At 38.5% G+C, this 20,079-nt stretch overlaps 1 protein-coding gene across 1 annotated transcript in view; it reads left to right on the forward strand.

The window, feature by feature from the left end:
- SPECC1L (sperm antigen with calponin homology and coiled-coil domains 1 like) overlaps positions 1–20,079 on the forward strand; it is a 94,817-nt gene that overhangs the window by 15,542 nt on the left and 59,196 nt on the right. Inside the window, exons 3-6 of the mRNA XM_029922174.1 lie at positions 645–2,278; positions 3,552–3,759; positions 15,118–15,191; positions 16,315–16,490. Coding sequence (XP_029778034.1) covers positions 645–2,278; positions 3,552–3,759; positions 15,118–15,191; positions 16,315–16,490 — 2,092 coding nt within the window. The remainder of the gene's footprint in view (positions 1–644; positions 2,279–3,551; positions 3,760–15,117; positions 15,192–16,314; positions 16,491–20,079) is intronic.

Genomic DNA, 20,079 nt, shown 5'->3' on the forward strand with positions numbered 1-20,079 from the left:
TGTGTGTTTCTTCGTCCTAATAATAATGAGGCTTGTATAAATTAATGTATATAAAGTGTGTGTGTGTAAAATAAGCACTAGGTACATGTTAGCTATATCATAATTAATGTTATTGGTACTATTTGTGTGTCATTCTGTGATATGAAAAACTTTTTGCACTTTCTTTGATCATACTTTTCTTTTAATAGGTATCTTAGATTTTTGGTTTGTCCAAAGGCTGCCTTTCCCTTCTTACTCATTGTTCTTTACCATCTGCTTCTACAGTTAGTTTGCTACCTGACTTCTGGAGTCTGCTTCATCTAGCTTGCCCTAGAATATTATGCCCCTGGCCACCTGTTTAAGTTCATGGTTTAGGATTCAAGTTGATGGGTAACTTTTTTAATGTAATAGCTTTATTGAGATATAATTCTCATTTTGTAAAATTCACCCATTTAAAGTGTATAGTATAACTTCTTTTTCATAGATAAAAAATAAGTGATCTAGTTTGAGTAAACTGAATTTTATAGTGACTAGAATCTAAAGCAAGATTAATGTCAGTCAAAATCAATGTGCGCCTCTAGATTTCATCTCATTAGACCTAGGGCATAACCTATGTGCCTTTGTTGCTAATATCTTTCCTTACATTCTTTGTTGTAAACATTTAGGCACAAATTCTTCAACCAAGCGGAGCACTTCTATAGGTAATAAAGAATCCAGTTCTACTCGAGAAAGATTACGTGAACGTACGCGACTAAACCAGAGCAAAAAACTACCTTCTGCGGGGCAAGGCACCAGTGATGTGGCGTTGGCCAAGCGTTCCCGCAGTCGCACCGCGGTGGAATGTGATGTTCGCATGAGCAAGTCTAAGTCGGACAATCAGATCAGTGACAAAGCTGCTTTGGAAGCCAAAGTGAAAGAGCTGCTCACGCTGGCAAAAACCAAGGATGTGGAAATCTTACATTTGAGAAATGAACTCCGAGACATGCGGGCCCAGCTGGGCATTAATGAAGATCATTTGGAGGGTGATGAAAAGTCTGAGGAGAAGGAAGCCGTCATTGTTCACCAGCCAACCGATGTTGAGTCCACCTTGTTGCAGTTGCAGGAACAGAATACCGCCATCCGCGAAGAACTGAACCAGCTAAAAAATGAGAACAGAATGTTAAAGGACAGGTTGAATGCTCTGGGCTTTTCCCTAGAGCAGAGACTAGATAATTCTGAAAAATTATTTGGTTATCAGTCCTTGAGCCCAGAAATCGCCCCTGGCAATCAGAGTGATGGAGGAGGGACCCTGACCTCTTCGGTGGAAGGCTCTGCCCCTGGATCTGTGGAGGATCTCTTGAGTCAGGACGAGAACACCCTTATGGACCATCAGCACAGCAACTCAATGGACAATCTAGATAGTGAGTGCAGTGAGGTGTACCAGCCCCTCACATCGAGTGACGACGCCCTGGATGCGCCATCGTCCTCAGAGTCCGAAGGCATTCCAAGCATAGAGCGCTCCCGAAAGGGGAGCAGTGGCAACGCAAGTGAAGTGTCCGTCGCTTGCTTGACAGAAAGGATACACCAGATGGAAGAGAACCAACATAGCACAAGTGAGGAGCTTCAGGCAACTCTGCAAGAGCTAGCTGATTTGCAGCAGATAACCCAAGAACTGAATAGTGAAAATGAAAGGCTTGGAGAAGAGAAGGTTATTCTTATGGAGTCCTTATGTCAGCAGAGTGATAAGTTGGAACACTTCAGCCGACAGATTGAATATTTCCGCTCCCTTCTTGATGAGCATCACATTTCTTATGTCATAGATGAAGATGTAAAAAGTGGTCGCTATATGGAATTGGAGCAACGTTACATGGATCTAGCGGAGAATGCCCGTTTTGAACGAGAGCAGCTTCTTGGTGTCCAGCAGCATTTAAGCAATACTTTGAAGATGGCAGAACAAGACAACAAGGAAGCTCAAGAAATGATAGGAGCGCTCAAAGAACGCAATCACCATATGGAGCGTATCATTGAGTCTGAGCAGAAGGGTAAAGCAGCCTTGGCAGCTACATTAGAGGAGTACAAGGCCACAGTGGCCAGTGATCAGATAGAGATGAATCGCTTGAAGGCCCAGCTGGAGAACGAGAAGCAGAAAGTGGCAGAGCTGTATTCCATCCATAACTCTGGAGACAAGTCTGATATTCAAGATCTCCTGGAGAGTGTCAGGCTGGACAAAGAAAAGGCAGAGACTTTGGCTAGTAGTCTGCAGGAAGATTTGGCTCACACCCGAAATGATGCCAATAGATTGCAGGACGCCATTGCAAAGGTACTGTTTAAGTAGACGAAATGTTCTGGATCAGCATTATGCAGCTGCAGTACACACCATGCTTCCTGAAAGCCGGTATCACTTCTGTGATGTGTCATTCACTTTTTGTAGGCTGATTTTGTTTTAAAGCTTGAGAATGACTTTCCTTTATTGAGATACAGTAAAATGTATTCTTGAAATAACGTCACTTTCACTTTATAATCTCCCTCCTGTGAGACGATGGGACTAGAATTATAACAGAATTTGTCCCTAGTCTGTGTGCACCCAGGGGACTGTGTCATGCAGTTTTACATCCTTATCTCTGATGTATTTGGGCATAAGAAAGATGTTTTACATGTAGTGTGAGTACTCATGCAGACCTATAGCCCAGGGTTGCTGGCACTCTGGCCAGGGGTCTGCCCGATGTCATTGCTGTTGCAGTGTTTATTTGCATGAGTTACCCAATTATCCTGTCTTACATTTGATTTCCTATTTTAGGGCAATGGTTTTTAAGGTAAGAAACATTAGTATATCTTCGGCCAAAATTTAAATAATTTAGATCGTAATGTTTTTAGTGATGATGTTTAGAGATACAAGTTAGAGGTTGTATTATTTGTTGGAACATATATGTTGGAGGGCTCTCTGAGCTAATACTTTTTCAATGACAGTATTTGAGAATTTGTTTCCATTTTTAATTTGATGATGAAACTTTCACAAATCAGATTTTTTTGGGGGGGACTGGATGGGAGAGGGATGTTAATTATTAATCAATTGCATGTCTTTGGTCCATACTTTGGAGAAGGGAGAATTTTTTTTTAATTTTTTAATGCTTTTTATTTATTTTTGAGAGAGAGAGAGAGAGAGAGACAGTGCAATCAAGGGAGGGTCAGAGAGAGAGGGAGATACAGCTCCAGGCTCTGAGCTACTTGTCAGCACAGAGCCCAATGTGGGGCTCGAACCCACGAACCATGAGATCATGACCTGAGCCGAAGCCAGATGCTTAACTGACTGACCCACCCAGGCGCCCGGGGAGAATTTTTAAAATTTTTTCATAAATAATCTAGTTAAGTTCAGTGATATGTCAATATAATTTGTCAGTGTTGTTGCAACAAATTATGTTTAAGCATATTGTAGAGTGTTTTTTCATAGGTTCACACAATTACGACAGAGGTAGTTTTAGTTCATACGTAGGAACTCATGCATCACTTCCTTTGAAATAGTGTATACTTCCATTGTAGAATTTATCTTAGAACAACTCTTTAGTTTTCTAATCTGCACCATTGGTTCTATATAGGTAGAAGATGAATACCGAGCCTTCCAAGAAGAAGCCAAGAAACAAATAGAAGATTTGAATATGACATTAGAGAAACTAAGATCAGAGCTGGAAGAAAAAGAGACAGAGAGGAGTGACATGAAAGAAACCATTTTTGAACTTGAAGATGAAGTAGAACAACACCGAGCTGTGAAACTTCATGACAACCTCATTATTTCTGATTTAGAGAGTAAGTGATCGGGGAGTTTTTTCATTCCTTTTGTCTTACCCATGTTAACGAGTAGGGGCAGTTTGCATTCAGTAACAAAATGAAAATTAGTCACTTTCACTGCTGCAGTGGTCCAGGCACAGTAGACAGTGGCCTGCAGAAATATGCATATGGCAAAGCATATTTCACACATTAGCCAATAGTCTTTAGGCTGCTGTGTTTTGTTCATAAGGAAGAACTTTTAAGAGGAAGCATTGCTTCAAAACTGTGTTAGTTACAGAAAATCATTTGGGGAAAAACTGATTGTTACCTTTTTTTAGATGTTAGGAAAAGCCATTTATTGTTAGAGTGATTGCAGGTATACTGAGACAAAAATCAGTCATCCTGCATAATCTTATGTCTAAAATACAGGTTTTTCTTTATTTGTCTGACTTTCTTCCCTTCCATAGAGATTTTATGATCTGGTAGAATTGAAACTCTGATTTTAAGTTACTTTAAGTTTTTTGAAATTACTTAATTATTTCAGATCTATAAAATAATCACAAAAATAGTACAAAGCATTTCTGTGTTGACAGTTTGATGAGGGGCAAAAATTTGGGTGATCTTAAAATGTCTTCCCAGAGACCATTTATTATGTTGCAAGTGAGGAGGAAGAAACAACCAGAAATTATACAGTGGAAAAATTGGGCAACACTTTTACCTGGTGAATGTGTAAATGACAGAGGCATACAGAATTGGACTCAATATCAGCTGGGCCATATTCTGGCTCTAGCCTAACTGTAATGACTCATAAAATAACATTAAGTAGGGGTGCTTGGGTGGCTCAGTCAGTTAAGTGTCATGATCTCACAGTTTGTGGGTTCAAGCCCTGTGTCAGGCTCCATGCTGACAGTGTGGAGCCTGCTTGGGATTCTCTCTCCCTCTCAAAATATAAATAAACAAACAACAAGAAAAGAAACATTAAATTGACAAAAAATGAATGTTTTACTAAAAACACAAGAATGGGTGGTGCCGTATTCCTCAAAACTGCCAGTGTCATAAGAGACAAAGGCTATAGCTAGATTAAAGGGGCCTGAGGAGGCATGACAATGCAATATCTGTGCCTAGACTGCATCTAATACTTTGGGGAAATGCTATAATGGGTGTTCTGACAGAACTGGAACTTTAAAAAAATTGTGATGACCAGATAGGACAAAAGTGGATTATAGATAAACATATGTAACCATATCAGTTTATGAAGTTGATAACTACACTGTTTATGTTACTGCTTATGTCCCTGTTCTTAGGAACCACACACTGAATATCTAGGGGTAGCGGACCAGGATGTGTATCCTGATGTATATCTAAAGGGTTCAAGGAAAACATCAGGGATAGATAGAGACAGATAGATAGGGATACAAGAAGGCAAATGATGAAAAAGATGGGTAAATAATTAACATAGACAGATCTGCATAAAATGGTCATATGGGTGCTTTTTGTACTGGTTTTTGTAAATTTGAAGTTATTTCCAAATAATACATCTTAAAAATTCTTATGTATTCTTCATCCAGATTCCTCAAATGTTAACAAATTTTTAAGTTGCAGTACACTTTAATGGTAGCCAGGTGGGGACAAGGAGAATGTCAGTAACCATTTCAAATACATTGGTTAAAGCTTTCCAGCCTTGTGGTTCTTAATACCGATCCTTTGGGCTCTGTGTTATTCCTTGACAGAGGATCAATAGACAAATACAGCGTTGGGCCAGATCCCTCGTGCTATGGGTGTAGAGGCCAGGGTGTTTGAGGTAATTCCAGGAGAGAGCGGGTCATTTGCAGGAGTCCTAAACGTGTCTTGTGCCAGTTCTGAGCTCTGGCTAGTTGGCTCGGCATCTATGGACTGACCCCAGGGTTATTCAGAACATTTTGAGTCATTTGGCTCCTGAAGTAGCTGACTGTGGGACTGTTTTCTTGGAGAGAGTGATAGTCCTGCAGATACAACTTTCTCATCTGAAATTGTGAAAAACTTTGAGTTTAACATTTCTGAACTGAGAGGATTTATCTAACTGTATTCCTAAATGTAAAAAGTTCTAAAGTTTTTCAGATTAACTTGGAAATTGATTGCATTTTCCATTTAGTACTGATTAACCTTTTTCCCTTGCTAGGCTTTTGATTTGAACACAGAAAGAGTGACACCTAGTGGTAATTGGGGTAGTAGCTAGAAAATGTTAGCTGATAAGGACTCTTGGAATGAAAAATGATTGCCAAAATAAAAATTATATAAACCTTATGTGATTTTTATTATGAAGTGGCTGAAGATCCTGATTAAATGTTTTTTAGCCTGGTACCTTCTCCTTCCAATTTTTTTAAATGAAAAGTTTATATATACAGAAATAGTGCAGACATGGTATAGATAGCAACCATTGCCTAGATTTGACAGTTGCTAATGTTTTGTAATATTCACCTTCCATGTGTGTATCTGTATATGTGCGTGTTTAATTGAACCAACTGGCAGTAGGTTGTAGCCCCCCATGAGACACTTAATATTTTGGTGTCATGCAACTCCTATTTTCCTCATAATCATATCTAGTAAATTTGGCATAATTTCTTATAATTTTCCCATATTCAGATTTTCTCAGCTGTTGCAAAAATGACATTTAACAGTTTCTTAGGAACCAGGATCCTGGTTGTGTTTTCATAGTCTGACAGGAGTTAATTTATTTCTTAGTGAATTCTAGCACTTGGGATTAATGCTAAGTCATCACTTGGTATAGGGGACTTGATAACAGGGAATGCTGTTAATTGAGAAATTGACATTTTCTTTTAAGGATTTTCTTTTTAAGTAATTTCTGCACCCAACATGGGGCTTGAATTCACAACCCTGAGATCAAGAGTCGCATACTCCACCAGCCGAGCCAGACAGGTGCCCTAAGAAATTGAGCTTTTCTTTTGTGGAATATTTTAGCAACCATTAACATACTCAGTTTTAGAACTTTTTATCATCCTAAATAGAAACTGTACCCATTAGTAGTTACATTTACCCTAAAATGATCCTGACTTTGAATTAGTGGCCAGGATTTTAAAGCAGCTGTTGTAACTGTACTCAGAGTATTGAGGGAAATCCGCCAGTAATGAATGAACAAATTGCAAGTATCAGGAGAGAAATTAAAACTGTTAAAAAAAGAACATAATATATATCGTAGAGCTGAGAAATTTAACAGCTATTTTAAAAAGTTTACTAAATCATTAAATATTTTTTAAGTTTATTTTGAGAGAGAGACAGTGTAAGTTGAGGGGAGCAGAGAGAGAGAAAGAATGAGAATCCCAAACAGACTCTAGGCTCCTAGTGTAGAGCTCAATGCAGGGTTTGAACTCACGAAACTGTGAGATCATGACCTGAGCTGAAACCAAGAGTCAGATGCCTAACTGACTGAACCACCCGGGCAACTTAGTAAATCTTTAAACAGCAAATTAAAAATATAGAAGAGCCAGTGAACTTGAGGATCAGTCAGTAGGCACTATCCAATCTGAAGGACAGGGCGGGGAAAAAAAAGATTGAAAAAACTAACTACAGCATCAGTGAGTATGGGACAGTATCATAAGGCATAACATGTAGTTGGAATCCCAGCTGTCTTTCCAGATAACATCAGTGCCATACTGCTTAGACTTGGCCTGCAGTACTTTTTAGTAGTGTTTGAATTCAACATCCAGACCTTAGAAAGATCTGTTGTAAAATTCATTCAGTAAATACTGTTAATTCTGGTTTAAGATGATGGCCTGAGGCCACACATATACTTCCTCTTTCTCCCAAAGTCCTAGGAACGTGGTCTTGCCATGTAATATAAAAATTATAGTGAACTAATGGATGCCTGAGTGGCTTATCGGTTGAGCGTCCGACTTTTGCTCATGTCATGAACTCACAGTTCATGAATTGAAGCCCTGGGTCACGCTCTGTGCTGACAGCTCAGAGTCTGGAGCCTGCTTCAGATTCTGTGTCTCCCTCTCTCTCTCTGCCCTTCCCCTGCTTGCGCTTTGTATCTTTCTCTCTCAAAAATAAAATAAAAACATTAAATTTTTAAAAAATTTACAATGAAACTAAACCAAAGATGGAAAATAGGTGAGGGGTCTCATCTGTAGATCAACAATTTTGAGTAAACTTCTGAATAACATAAGGCAGATGGAATTGGAGATACGGAAAAATCAAACAGAACAGAAAAAACCTACAGTCTAGGAGAACCTGAGGCTCTGAGTAATGATGTTCCCAGCCAAACTTGGGGGTGGCATATTAAAACCTCCTCCTCAGGGGTCATAGGGTCTGGGACCAGCAGCAGTTTCAGGCTGTGGCATAGAGGATTGTCAGAAGTTGTACCACTCTCTCCGCCGTAGGGTGCTGGCTGTGGTGTTTGCCCCAGGCTCAAATTTTTTTTTTTTTTAAGAGAGAGAGCTTGAGTTGGGGAGAAGGGTGGAGGGAGAGAGAGAATCTTAAGCAGGCTACATGCTTAGCACAGAGCCTGATGCAAGGCTCAATCCTACAACACTGGGATCATGACCTGAACCGAACTCAAGATTCATACGCTCAACCAACTGAAACACCTAGGCACCTCTCAAATTCTTTTTCTAAATAAGGTGGGGAATGTGGTGCCAGGAGCTCCTGCCATGACTTCAGTATCAGAGAAGTAAAGCCGTGCCTGAAGTAACAGCAGGCTACCATGTTGTCTTGAAATGAAGACCATACGTAAGGAAAGGCAGTTTGGCCCTCCAGTGAAATGGGGACACACACACACACACACACACACACACACACACCTATTTCCTTGGTTGAAGCTGCCCCCCTGTATGTCCTTCTACCTCCAGAAGAGGGCCTCCTGTAGGCATAGGTCGTCACTCTAGAGCCTTTATCCGGTCGTTGAATTGAAGTGAGAGGCCTGTGGTTACAACAGTGACTTCTACAATTGTTGAGAGACGTGTGGAAGTCGCTAATATCAGTTATCCTTGTCCTTTATAAGTAAGAAAGGCCAGCCAGAACTTACTGGACATTTATTTTCTTAAAAGAGAAATATCAGAAAGAAGCAACTCAACTGAGCCCAAAGAAATAAAGTTGATGACTTCACCACTAGTCCAGCAAATCAAAGCTGATCAGTGTTGAAGGGAGTGGCGCGAATGAGGTCTCAGGTATGGCTCAAGCAGTGTGCCCATCAGTTACAGTGACTTTATTAACCACTTAGTATTTGTGTAGTAATGCTCACTGTGTGCTTACATTTATGTCCAGCTCCTTTCCTGCCTTCTGTAGTTTGTGAGATTCGGGGTTAGGGCTTAACATCTAACACAGATCTTTCCCTTTTACATGGAACACTAGTGACTGTGGTGAGCAAATGTGGCTTGAGATTAGAGAAGTAGCAGAAGGAAATGGAAGAGAGTTGTATAATTCTGTGATGGGAAAAGCCTTTTTCAAGAATACTGGGAGTCGTAAAGGAAAGTCTCCTCTTTAACTATGTATTATTGAAATTTTCAGTTCAGCAAAACAAAAGTACCATAAATAAAGGACATTGAGAGAAATATTTGTAACACATATCAGATATATAAGGAGATTCTGTATAACAGTGGCATTAGGATAATCAAAAAAAAGTGTATGGATAAGGTAGAAAAGGTGCGAAAAGATGCTTGACTTCACTAATAAAACAAAGAAACTCTAAAACAAGATGTCAGTTTTCACTTGGCAGGTATGAAAAGTGAAAAAGTTGATAGTATGTAGGAGAGAGAAGAAAAGGGACCTCTTACGTACAGTCAAAAGGAGTATAGATTGCTACAACCTTTTTCAGGGTATTGATCAGATTTTAAAGTACAACAGTACTTTAGCAACAATGTTGAGAAACATTCTTACAAGTTTGCAAATACAAGCTTAGATATATTCATTGCAGAATTGCTGGTTACTACAAAAACTTGGAAGTTGAGATCTAGGTAATAACCCATGTGCACAGTGTATCTCTGGCTGCCGTTTCATCAGTGAGAATAAATTAGACAGGTCTGTGTGTACAGCCATAGATGGAATAAAGCAGATAATGGGACAGTGTATTACTTCTGTAATTAAAAAAAAAAAATACAAGTTTTAAATACAACATTACACTAAAATAGTGACCACACATAATGATGTTCCTTAAGAAATACTGATTTAGTGTATTCTATACAATAAATTTTATAACTTGGTGACTTCTCAAAAGAAATTTCTGCATTCTTGAGCTGGATCCTTCTAATGGACTGACTTGGATCCTGTTGATAGTTCTGAGTTGTCCTTCATTACTTCTTCCTGCTTTAGAAATATGTCTACAAGTAATATCTACAAGTAATGTCTACAAGTATCATCGTGTTTATGACAAAAATTGTGGAACCATTCTGTTTGTTAATAGGAAGTTGCTGAAACCATATATACAACGGATGGAATACTAACAGCCATCATATGTGCGGTAGATCTGAACTGATTGATAGATGTCTATTATCCACTGCTAAGTACAAAGCTTTTGAAGAAGTATAAATAATGTTATCCCATTTTTAAGAAAATTACAGACATATGAAATCTGGAAGGATATATGCCAAGTAATCTTATTTTTCTCTTTTCTAGATTCTTTATTATGAGCATGCATTACTTTGAGAGTTGAAGGGAAAAGTTATACCTATTTTTGTCGGGGGGGGGGCGGGGAAGGGGCGATAAAATGAATAAAATAAAAAAAATAAAGTAGTAAATGGTTTATTTGAAACTCATCTATGTGGAAACCAATTTGACAATAAACTATTATAAAAAAATAAAATGTGAAAAAAAAAAGAAACTTACCTATGACCTCTTTCAGCATCAGGAATTCTGGTTTCGGGGTAAAGCTGTGGCCTGGTGGCTGGATGTACTGCTTGCCTCTCCCTTCTCTTAAGGCATGGTATTTTAACTGGTTACTCTTGCCATTTCTCTTCCTCTAGTAATTGCACCTGATGTTAGTTGGAGGTGCTTGAGAGGATGTAAGGGTCTGATGGCACTGGGATATGAGTATCCAGAGGATTGAACTTTATTTTCTACCCTCAGGAGTCATAGGTTGAGCCTGTGCCCATGGTAGTTGCCTGGTAACATCTGCATGTGTGATGGGCATATAACTGGAGCCAGAACGAAGGCCCGGTTGATTGTTCCTTGTTTGACAGGGATGAGAGTTCTTGGTGGTAAAAAGATTATGAACCCCATTATTAAATGGGCAGAGCAGTGCCCAGAATTGTTCAGAGCAAACTTGGTCTAATTACAGTGAGAATAGCAATTTTCTTGATCTCTAGAATAAAAATAACATTGTAAAATTGAGTTGTAATTTGCAATTAAAAATGAGATCATAGTAGTACTTTTGTTCTTTGATAGAATTGAATGTTGTTTTTGAGTTGAAGACTGTAGATGGCAGTGTCCCTCATTCTAGAAAAACTTGGAAGAGGAAAGAAACTGCTTTTCCAGGCTCCAGAGTTAAAGACTAACAGTACCCTTCCATGTAACCATTAATTGGGGGCAGATGGCAATTTTGCTAAGATCGTCTTTGAAACAGGAGCATAAGTACAGACTCCTTTGTATCTAAGGAGAAAAAGCCTGTTGTCATTTTTAATACTTTATGTTACAAAGTGAAAATACAGTTAAGATTCATGAAGTTTAAATTAAATTCCCTGGAGACACTTGTAGTATACTTTATTCTGCCTAAATATATCCATTTGCTGCCAGCTTCCTTTCTATTTAAAAGGATTAATAAGACATGACGATAATAAATACATAGTGCTGAGTGTGGAAGAATGTCATTTTAAGAGGAGTGATTATGTGGCTGGTAAAGAGAGAAGGATAAGAACAAAAGAAATGAATGAAATTTGGGATTTTATGGTCAGTCTAAGATGGCCAGGTGACTTCAGATATCACCTGAGAACCCAGACACGATATTAAAAGTGAGCAGTACTAAGGTTTGCTGTCATTTGTCTAGTGGGCATTATATATAAAGATGGGTAGATATGTCTTTGGTGACCAGAAGAAAAGGAAAATGGTTTTTAGCAGAGGAGGAGAAATTCCAAAACATTTTTTATTTGCTTGCCTATTTTAATTATTTTTTGCATTTAAATACAGTGTAAATGAAAAGTGTACACTAGAAATACTTCAGCTCTGTCTTTCTTATCTGTGTCTGATTATATCACCAAGACCTTGAATTTGTCTACATATAGGTCATAGGGAGCTGAGGTCCCATGCTGGTTCTGGAGTTGTCCTTGCTTCTAGAGATACGGATCACGGTATTGGACTCACTCAACGGTGTCCACTTTACCCTTAACCAAATTGAATAGCCCTTTTTGACTCTGTTACCAGGTTAAATGTGGTCTGAGGCAGCTTGTACAGAGACAGACTTTTAAAGTTTAATTTTTTTCATTATAAAAACATCCTCTTTTCTGTCCCTAGGAGGGTAGGGGCTATATCTTTTTTCCCTTTCCCTTGTATCTTAAGCATCTAGAAGAAAGCCTCACACAAAGTACATACTTATGAGATGTTTGTTGAATTAATGTAAATTTTGAACCCTTTTTATTTCAGAGGACTCAACTTGATTGAACAATTTTTGGTAATGAGTGGGAGGGAGTTAACTACTGGCTACCAAAATTGACCAGTTCCCCCGCCCCCCCCCCATGTTTTACTCATTTATTTTTTTTCCAGCTTTAGAAAATATATCATTATATATGTATAATAACTATTACACATATAATTGTTATAAATATTGTAGGCTTGTATGTTGTTACTGAAGTGAATTCATGCCGTTTAAAAATATCTGAACACAAATGTATCAATGTTGAATTAAAGGTATCAGTCACACAGGTTACAACAGAACAGTTTCTGATAGAAATGGGAGGGGAAAGATGAGCAGTCTAAGAAAAGACATCATCACTTTTTAATTTATTTTTGAGAGAGAGAGTGCGAGCAGGGGAGGGTCAGAGAGAGAGGAAGATACAGAATCTGAAGCAGGCTCTGAGCTAGCTGTCAGTACAGAACCCAATGTGGGGCTCAAACCCACAAACCATGAGATCACGACCTGAGCCAAAGCCAACACTTAACCAACTGAGCCACCCAGGCACCCTGTACTCCTACTTCTGAGTGTTGATTAAAAGCTAATAATTTGTGGAGCACCTGGGTGGCTTAGTCTGTTGAACGTCCAACTTTGGCTCAGGTCATGATCTTGTGCGCTTGTGAGTTTGGGCCCCTCATCAGGCTTGCTGCTGTCAGCATGGGAAATTGATTCAGATCCTCTGTCTTCCTCTCTTCCCCTCCCCCGCTCTCTGCCTCTCTGTGTCCTCTCTGTGTACACACTTTCTCTCAAAAATAAATAAGCATTAAAAAAAAGCTAATAATTTGTTAGCTTAAGGGAGATTTTTTTTTTCCTAAGATTTTACACCCAGTGTGGGGCTCAGATCCACAACTTTGAGATCAAAAGTTGCATACTTTACTGGCTAATCTAATTAGGTGCTCCAAGATTGGTTGATTTAGTTTTTTATTTTTCTTTTATTTCCTTAGTATTTATTTTGAGAGGGAGAGGACACTCATCAGTGGGGGAGGGGCAGAGAGAGAGAGAAAGAAAGAATCTCAAGCAGGCTCTGTGCTGACAGTGTGGAACCTGAGCTGGGGCTTCAACCCATGAATTACAAGATCATGACCTGAGCCAAAACCAACAGTTGAACACTTAAATGACTGAGCCACCCAGGTGCCCCAAGATTTTTTTTTTAAGATTTTATTTTTGAGTATTCTCTGTACCCAATCTGGGGCTTGAACCTACAACCCTGAGATCAAAAGTTGCATGCTCTACCAACTGAGCCAGCCAGGTGCCCCTTAAGAAAAAGTTTTTTATTACATGTGACACTGCATGCAGGTGTTCACTATGCCTAGGTTCCTACTACAAAGTAATGAATAGGAGAGAATGTTTACCCAAAACACCAATGTCTATATTGATGATGTCCCTGATAATAAAGAGTTCAGGAGCACCTGGGTGGCTCAGTCAGTTAAGGGTCTGACTCTTGATTTCAGCTCAGGTCATGATCCCAGGGTCATGGGATCAAGCTCTGTGCCGAACAAGGAGATTGCTTAAGATTTTCTCTCTCTCCCTCTGCCCTCTCCCCTGCTCATGTGCCCTCTCTCTCTAAAATAAAAAAATGAAAAAAGAAGGTAAGTTCTGTCAGAATATTTTTTAAAACTCCATAGATTATGATTTTAATATTGCTTTCTCTTTCTCCCTCCCTTAGCTTGCATACTTATATATTTGTTCCGTTTTACAGTCCTACCATGTGCCAGGTGTCGGGGCTATCAAGTCACCACATAACTTCTGACTTTGAAGTGTTTTCAGTCTAGTGGTCGAGACAGATGTGTAAAAAAAATGTAATAGCGTTGGCACCAACAGTCACACAGTTGGAACACAGAAAGGATAGGGCTCTCCTGGAGTGGGGGGCCGCTGGTAAAGTTAGAGTATTTGTCACCAGATGTCTGTGCCTTTTCTAGTGCTTAAGCCAAGAAAAAGTGCTCAGTCCCTGAGCTGTCAAAGAAACCAACTGTGATAGACTTCCTGGGTGGCATTTACCAGTGTGGCACCTCCTAAAGCATATCCTCTTAAGCACGGATTTCTGAGCAGAACCTCCAAATAGAATGTGATTTCCCATACGTTTCTGGTTCCAGGGACAGTGGTCTTGACTGTGCCTTCATATTTGTATTCCCACTGATCTAGAATGGTACTCTGCATATTAGCGGACTCATTAAGTGTTTACAGTGAATATGAATTAGTTGAAGGAAATTCACATTATGCAAAAAATAATTTGAGGAATATTGATTTATTTTATGAATATATCACTTATTTTATAAAAAGACTTTCCATAGAATTCATGTAAATAGCAGCTCTCCAGCGTATTATACAGATAACTAATGAAGTTGGTAAAAATTTTTCTAATTCACCGCTTTTCTTAGAATTTCTCCCAGTGTGTAAAGTAAGTTTTGCTTCCATAAAGAGTTTACTTTAGTAACCCTTTTAATTAAAAGTTCGCACTTTAATAGTAGTCAGTGTTCTTTTGATTGGTTATGAGCCAACAGCGTGCGTGTTTCTAACAATTGACTTTACTTAACTTTTTGTTTCAGAATTAAGACACTGAGGAAGGAAGCAATCCAGAAATTGTGACTTAAACTTGGTATTTTATTTAGAAAGTAATATTGGTTAACACTTGGATTCAGCATTCTTTTTTTTTTCTTTTAAAGCTTTGTGTTAAAAATAAAAAGTCTTTGGGCAGGATGACCTTTTTTTTTAATGTTATATTTAAATTCCTCCTCCCTTTTTATTATTCCTTTTGAACACAGCTTTAAGAATAAATATTTAAACTTCTTTGCTCTTTTCAGATACAGTTAAAAAACTCCAGGACCAAAAACATGACATGGAAAGAGAAATCAAGACACTCCACAGGAGACTTCGGGTAGGATAAATCTTCATGTATTATCTCATTAGAAAACCTAGGCTTCTGAAAGTGGAGTACCATGTAGTCTGTGACCGTGTTAGCATTCATCTTAAGTTTCAGAAATGGTTAAAATACTGATCCCACTGGGCTTTGGGCAGGGAGCAAATGGCAACATTTCAAGTTGGGATCAGTGCTAGAGTCGGGATAGAAGAATCTACTAGTAATTTTCGAGTGGTAATTTTTAAAAGATGGATTTAGAAAGCAAGTGTTATATTTTGGAAAGAACGTTTATAAGCTCTTGATTAGAAAGTGTCCCAAACCAAGTTGTTTCCATTTGGGTTTTCTGTCTTCTGCGGATTTGACCAGCTTGCCAATAGCAGTGCCACCCTGATGCAGATTGGGGAAGCTCATCTCATAGTTTGGGTCCTGCCTCACTTACTCAGGCTGTATTCATGGTGTCAGAAAATTGTGTTGGGGTGGTGGATGCTGGGCCTAGAGCAGACAGCTGTGGCTCTGGTGGTGGAGACGCCCTGGGGAGTGGGGGGCTTGCTCACCCAGCCACACCCGCATCCTCCATGACTGTGGGAAGCAGCAGATTGCATAGTTCCTTAGCTCCTTTCTTTGTATGATTTTGTCTGTCTGGTTGAGTTTTGTGTTTTTCTTCTGGCTTCCTCTTCCTTTTCCTTTACTTTTGATTTTTTTTTCCTATTAGTTTTTGATGTCAGGATATTTATAGTTTTTCAGGTAAAATCTTTCAGTATGGTTCACCCACCGTTTATCTACTTTCTTCAGCTTTTCAGAGATAACATGCTATAAATTCCAAATCATGTGTTTATTTTCATAAGACTTATAAACTTGCATAAGGGAGGGAGGGTTGACATTATTGTCATTAATATTGATTGAGCACTCATGCTTGATACTTCAGCAGACAGATCAATTAGAAAATCTTCCCATTAAGTTTACTACTAATAATTGTATTACCTGTTGCCTGTTAGAAATGGTAATAGCAATTCTCTGGGATTTAAAGGAAATTAATCATCATTTGGGACAATGCATTACAGTCTAAATATTAAACACATTTTATTGTCTTTCAGTAAGTTTTTATTTCTTTTGAAAATAAAAATTTAGTTTTTTAATGTAGGAAGAATCTGCGGAGTGGCGGCAGTTTCAAGCTGATCTCCAGACTGCTGTGGTCATTGCAAATGACATTAAATCTGAAGCCCAAGAGGAGATTGGTGATCTGAAGCGCCGGTTACATGAGGCTCAAGAAAAAAATGAGAAACTCACAAAAGAATTGGAGGAAATAAAGTCACGCAAGTATGTTTTAAGAAGCCAGTTACGCACTTATGCTTTAATAGAGAACACTTAAATCTCAATTTTGCAGTGTGGAATTATGGAAAGAATGTGGGGGTTGACACTAGTGTGACTAAGTATGGATCCTAGTGGAAGTTACCCAGCTTTCCTGGCCTCATTTTACATAACACAGTCTATATGGATCTTTCAGAGTTGCTGGCAGTGTCTATAATCAACAGGCTCTGGAGGAGCCAGAATGTGGTACCTGTGGTCTCTCCTTTCTTATATCCACACACTCTAGTGCTGTTACTTTTCTTTAGATTAATAGCCTCTGATTAAGGATATATATACTCTGAAGGCAGATAGGCTTGGCTCCTGTCCAGTTCTGCCTCTTACTGGCTATGTGTTCTTGGTCAGGGTACTTAACTTCCCCAAGCCTCAGTTTGCTCATCCTTAAAATGGAGACAGAAATGCTGGTTGCAGTATTGCTGTAAGCCTTAAGGGAGACCTGTCTGTACAGTCTCAGGGCAATTATGAGTATACTTTAATATTATTAGAGATTCAAGTAAAGAATGCAAAGTGAGTTTCTCTCCATCATTCAGCTTGAGGAGTTTTCACTTGTTTTATGTTAATAACCACCTGAATCTTCATAGTAGTATTTTTTCCCACCTAATATAGAGATTATTGGAAACCCATGTAAAGTATTAGATGAGATGACATTTGTGATGTGCTCTGAGTTCCTCAGTGAGACTCCATCTGATGAGTTGGTGGGGGACAGTAGTTTTTGGTTTGAGGATATTATTAAGAATTTTATAATGGCTGGCTGAATCAGTAGAGGATGTGATTCTTCATCTCAGGGTTGTGAGTTTGAACCCTCCATTGGGCATAGAGTTTACTGGAAAAAAAAAAAAGAATTTGATTATGTATTACTTATGTAGACAGAAGAAAAAAAACTTAGAAAAATATTTACAGGCTATCATTGAAAAGCTTTCTTGTCTTATTGTTGCCTAGCTCTAGTATATGGCCCAGAGAAAAGTATTACTAAACCATTTTTTTGGCTTCCTTAAGCAGGATGTGGAATGATGTGGAAGATTATTGTTTCTCTATTGGTGTAAAACTCCTATTACCATATCTTTTTTCTGTATACTGTTAAATGAATGGTGTATCAGAAATGTTTTATTCTAAAGCTAACCTGAGTAACTGAAATTCTGCTCTTATAGAATCATTCTTTTGGGTCCTAAAGATGTCCTTGATATAATAATTTCACCAACTCTTGGTCCTTGAGTATATTCTTTTGAACATCCCATGTAACATCCCATGTGTACTTCCCACGTGATGAATGGGAGGTATATATAAAGCACTTGTACTTTGTCTGCTGTATACCCAAGTACAAGGTTGTCCCCAGGAAAACTTTCTGTGATGGTTTTAGTTTTAGTTTTTTTCTGACTGACAAACTATGGATATTCAGATTTTGGTGGATATTTCTTAAAGATGAATTAAGAGAGATTGTCCGTGTCATTTCAAGCAAAACAACGGACCATATTTGTTGCCAGTGCTAAAATGTGGGCTTTCAGGTGAATATTAGGATTTTGGGAAACTTGTATCCACCATTGCAAGCTTGGAAGCTTCCCATATTTAGAGAGTTTCCTGATGAGATTGCTGGGGATATAAACAAATGTGACTTTTAAGAAATAAATCCTATGATTATAAACATCAACATTTGGAAAATTCAGGTAACTTAGTGAACACTGAGTATGACCAATACATGATCTTACAGTCACATATGGGTAAAAAAATCCATCTACAGTGTAAGATAGACCAGGAGATTTTAATTTTTTTTTAATTTTATTTATATTATCTTTTAATTTACATCCAAGTTAGTTAACATATAGTGCAATAGTGATTTCAGGAGTAGAATCCAGGGATTCATCCCCTACATATAATACCCAGTGCTCATCCCAGTTATCCTCCTTAAGGCCCCTTGCCCATTTAGCCCATGCCACTACCCACAACCTTCCAGCAACCCTCAGTTTGTTCTGTATATGTAAGAGTCTCTTATATTTTGTCCCCCTTCCCTGTTTTTATATTATTTTTGCTTCCCTTCCTTATGTTCATTTTGTATCTTAAATTCTACATGAGTGCAGTCATATGATATTTGTCTTTCTCTGACTAACAAATTTCTCTTAGCATAGTACACTCTAGTTCTAAGTTGTTGCAAATGGCAAGATTTCATTCTTTTTGATTGCTGAGTAATGCTCCATTGTGTGTGTATGTAAATGTGTGTGTGTGTGTATGTAAATGTGTATACACACACACACCACATCTTACCCATTCATCTGTCAATGGATATTTGGGCTCTTTTCATACTTTGGCTATTGTCAGTAGTACTGCATAAACATTGGGGTGCATGTGTCCCTTTGAGACAGCACACCTGTGTCCTTTGGATAAATGCCTGGTAGTGCAATTGCTGGGTCGTAAAGTAGTTCTATTTTTAATTTTTTGAGGAACCTTCATACTGTTTTTCAGAGTGGGTGCACCAGTTTGCATTCCCACCAGCAATGCAAAAGGGTTGCTCTTTCTTCACATTAGACTAGGAAGTTTTTAATGGACACAATAGGAAAAGTTTATTCACATGGTTTCAAATTCCACATTGCAACTAACTTTTAAGCAACTACCACCTGGGGCACCTGGGTGGCTCAGTCAGTTAACCATCCAAGCTCAGCTCAGGGCATGATCTCATGATCTGTAGGTTTGAGCCCCGCATCAGGCTCTGTGCTAACAGCTCAGAGCCTGGAGACTCTTTCAGATTCTGTGTCTCCCTCTCTCTCTTCCTTTCCCCTGCTCACATTCTGTCTCTCTCTGTTTCAAAAATAAATAAGCATTAAAAAAAAAGTAACTACCACTTACTACATTTCGGTATAGTATCAAGGAAAAATAATCTTAGTTGTCTAAAAAGCTACAGTTATCTGTTTTAGTATCATTAAAATAATCTTTTCCAACTACTGTGAGACCTGTTCTTTTTTATTTTGCAGTAGATTGAATACAGAAGAAATGAGAATCTAGCAGTCTTCTATTTTAAGTTTATTTTTTGAGAGAGAGAACATGTGCACAAGTGAGTGGGGAGGGGCAGAGATGGGGAAGGAGAGAATCCCAGGCAGGCTCCACACTGTAAGCATGCAACTCAACACAGGGCTCGATCCCACAACTGTGAGACTGTGAGACCATGACCTGAGCTGAAATCAAGAGTTGGATGTTTAACTGACTGAGCCACTCAGGTGCCCCTAGCAGTCTTCTGTTAAGTAAGATATTAAAGAGATGTGGAGAAGTGTAAAAACGCTGCTGTTCTTCTTCTTTTTCCCTTTTTTTAGTTTTAAAAATAGTCATTTTTTATAATAATATGTATTGATAAGTCCTGGGTTTATTTTTATTTTTAGTTGAATTAAGTATTTTAAATATGTTTTAGTTTAAATTTCCATTATGATAAATGTCAATAGATATAAGCCACATAAAGAAAAGCTTTTTGGGATCCTCAGTAATTTTTCAGGGTGGAAAGGGGCTCCAAGACCAGAAAGTTTGATAATCACTGTTACAGATTCCTTGTTAAACCTTCTGA

This window comes from Suricata suricatta, chromosome 14 (assembly GCF_006229205.1).
Source record: "Suricata suricatta isolate VVHF042 chromosome 14, meerkat_22Aug2017_6uvM2_HiC, whole genome shotgun sequence".
Classification (NCBI taxonomy): domain Eukaryota; kingdom Metazoa; phylum Chordata; class Mammalia; order Carnivora; family Herpestidae; genus Suricata; species Suricata suricatta.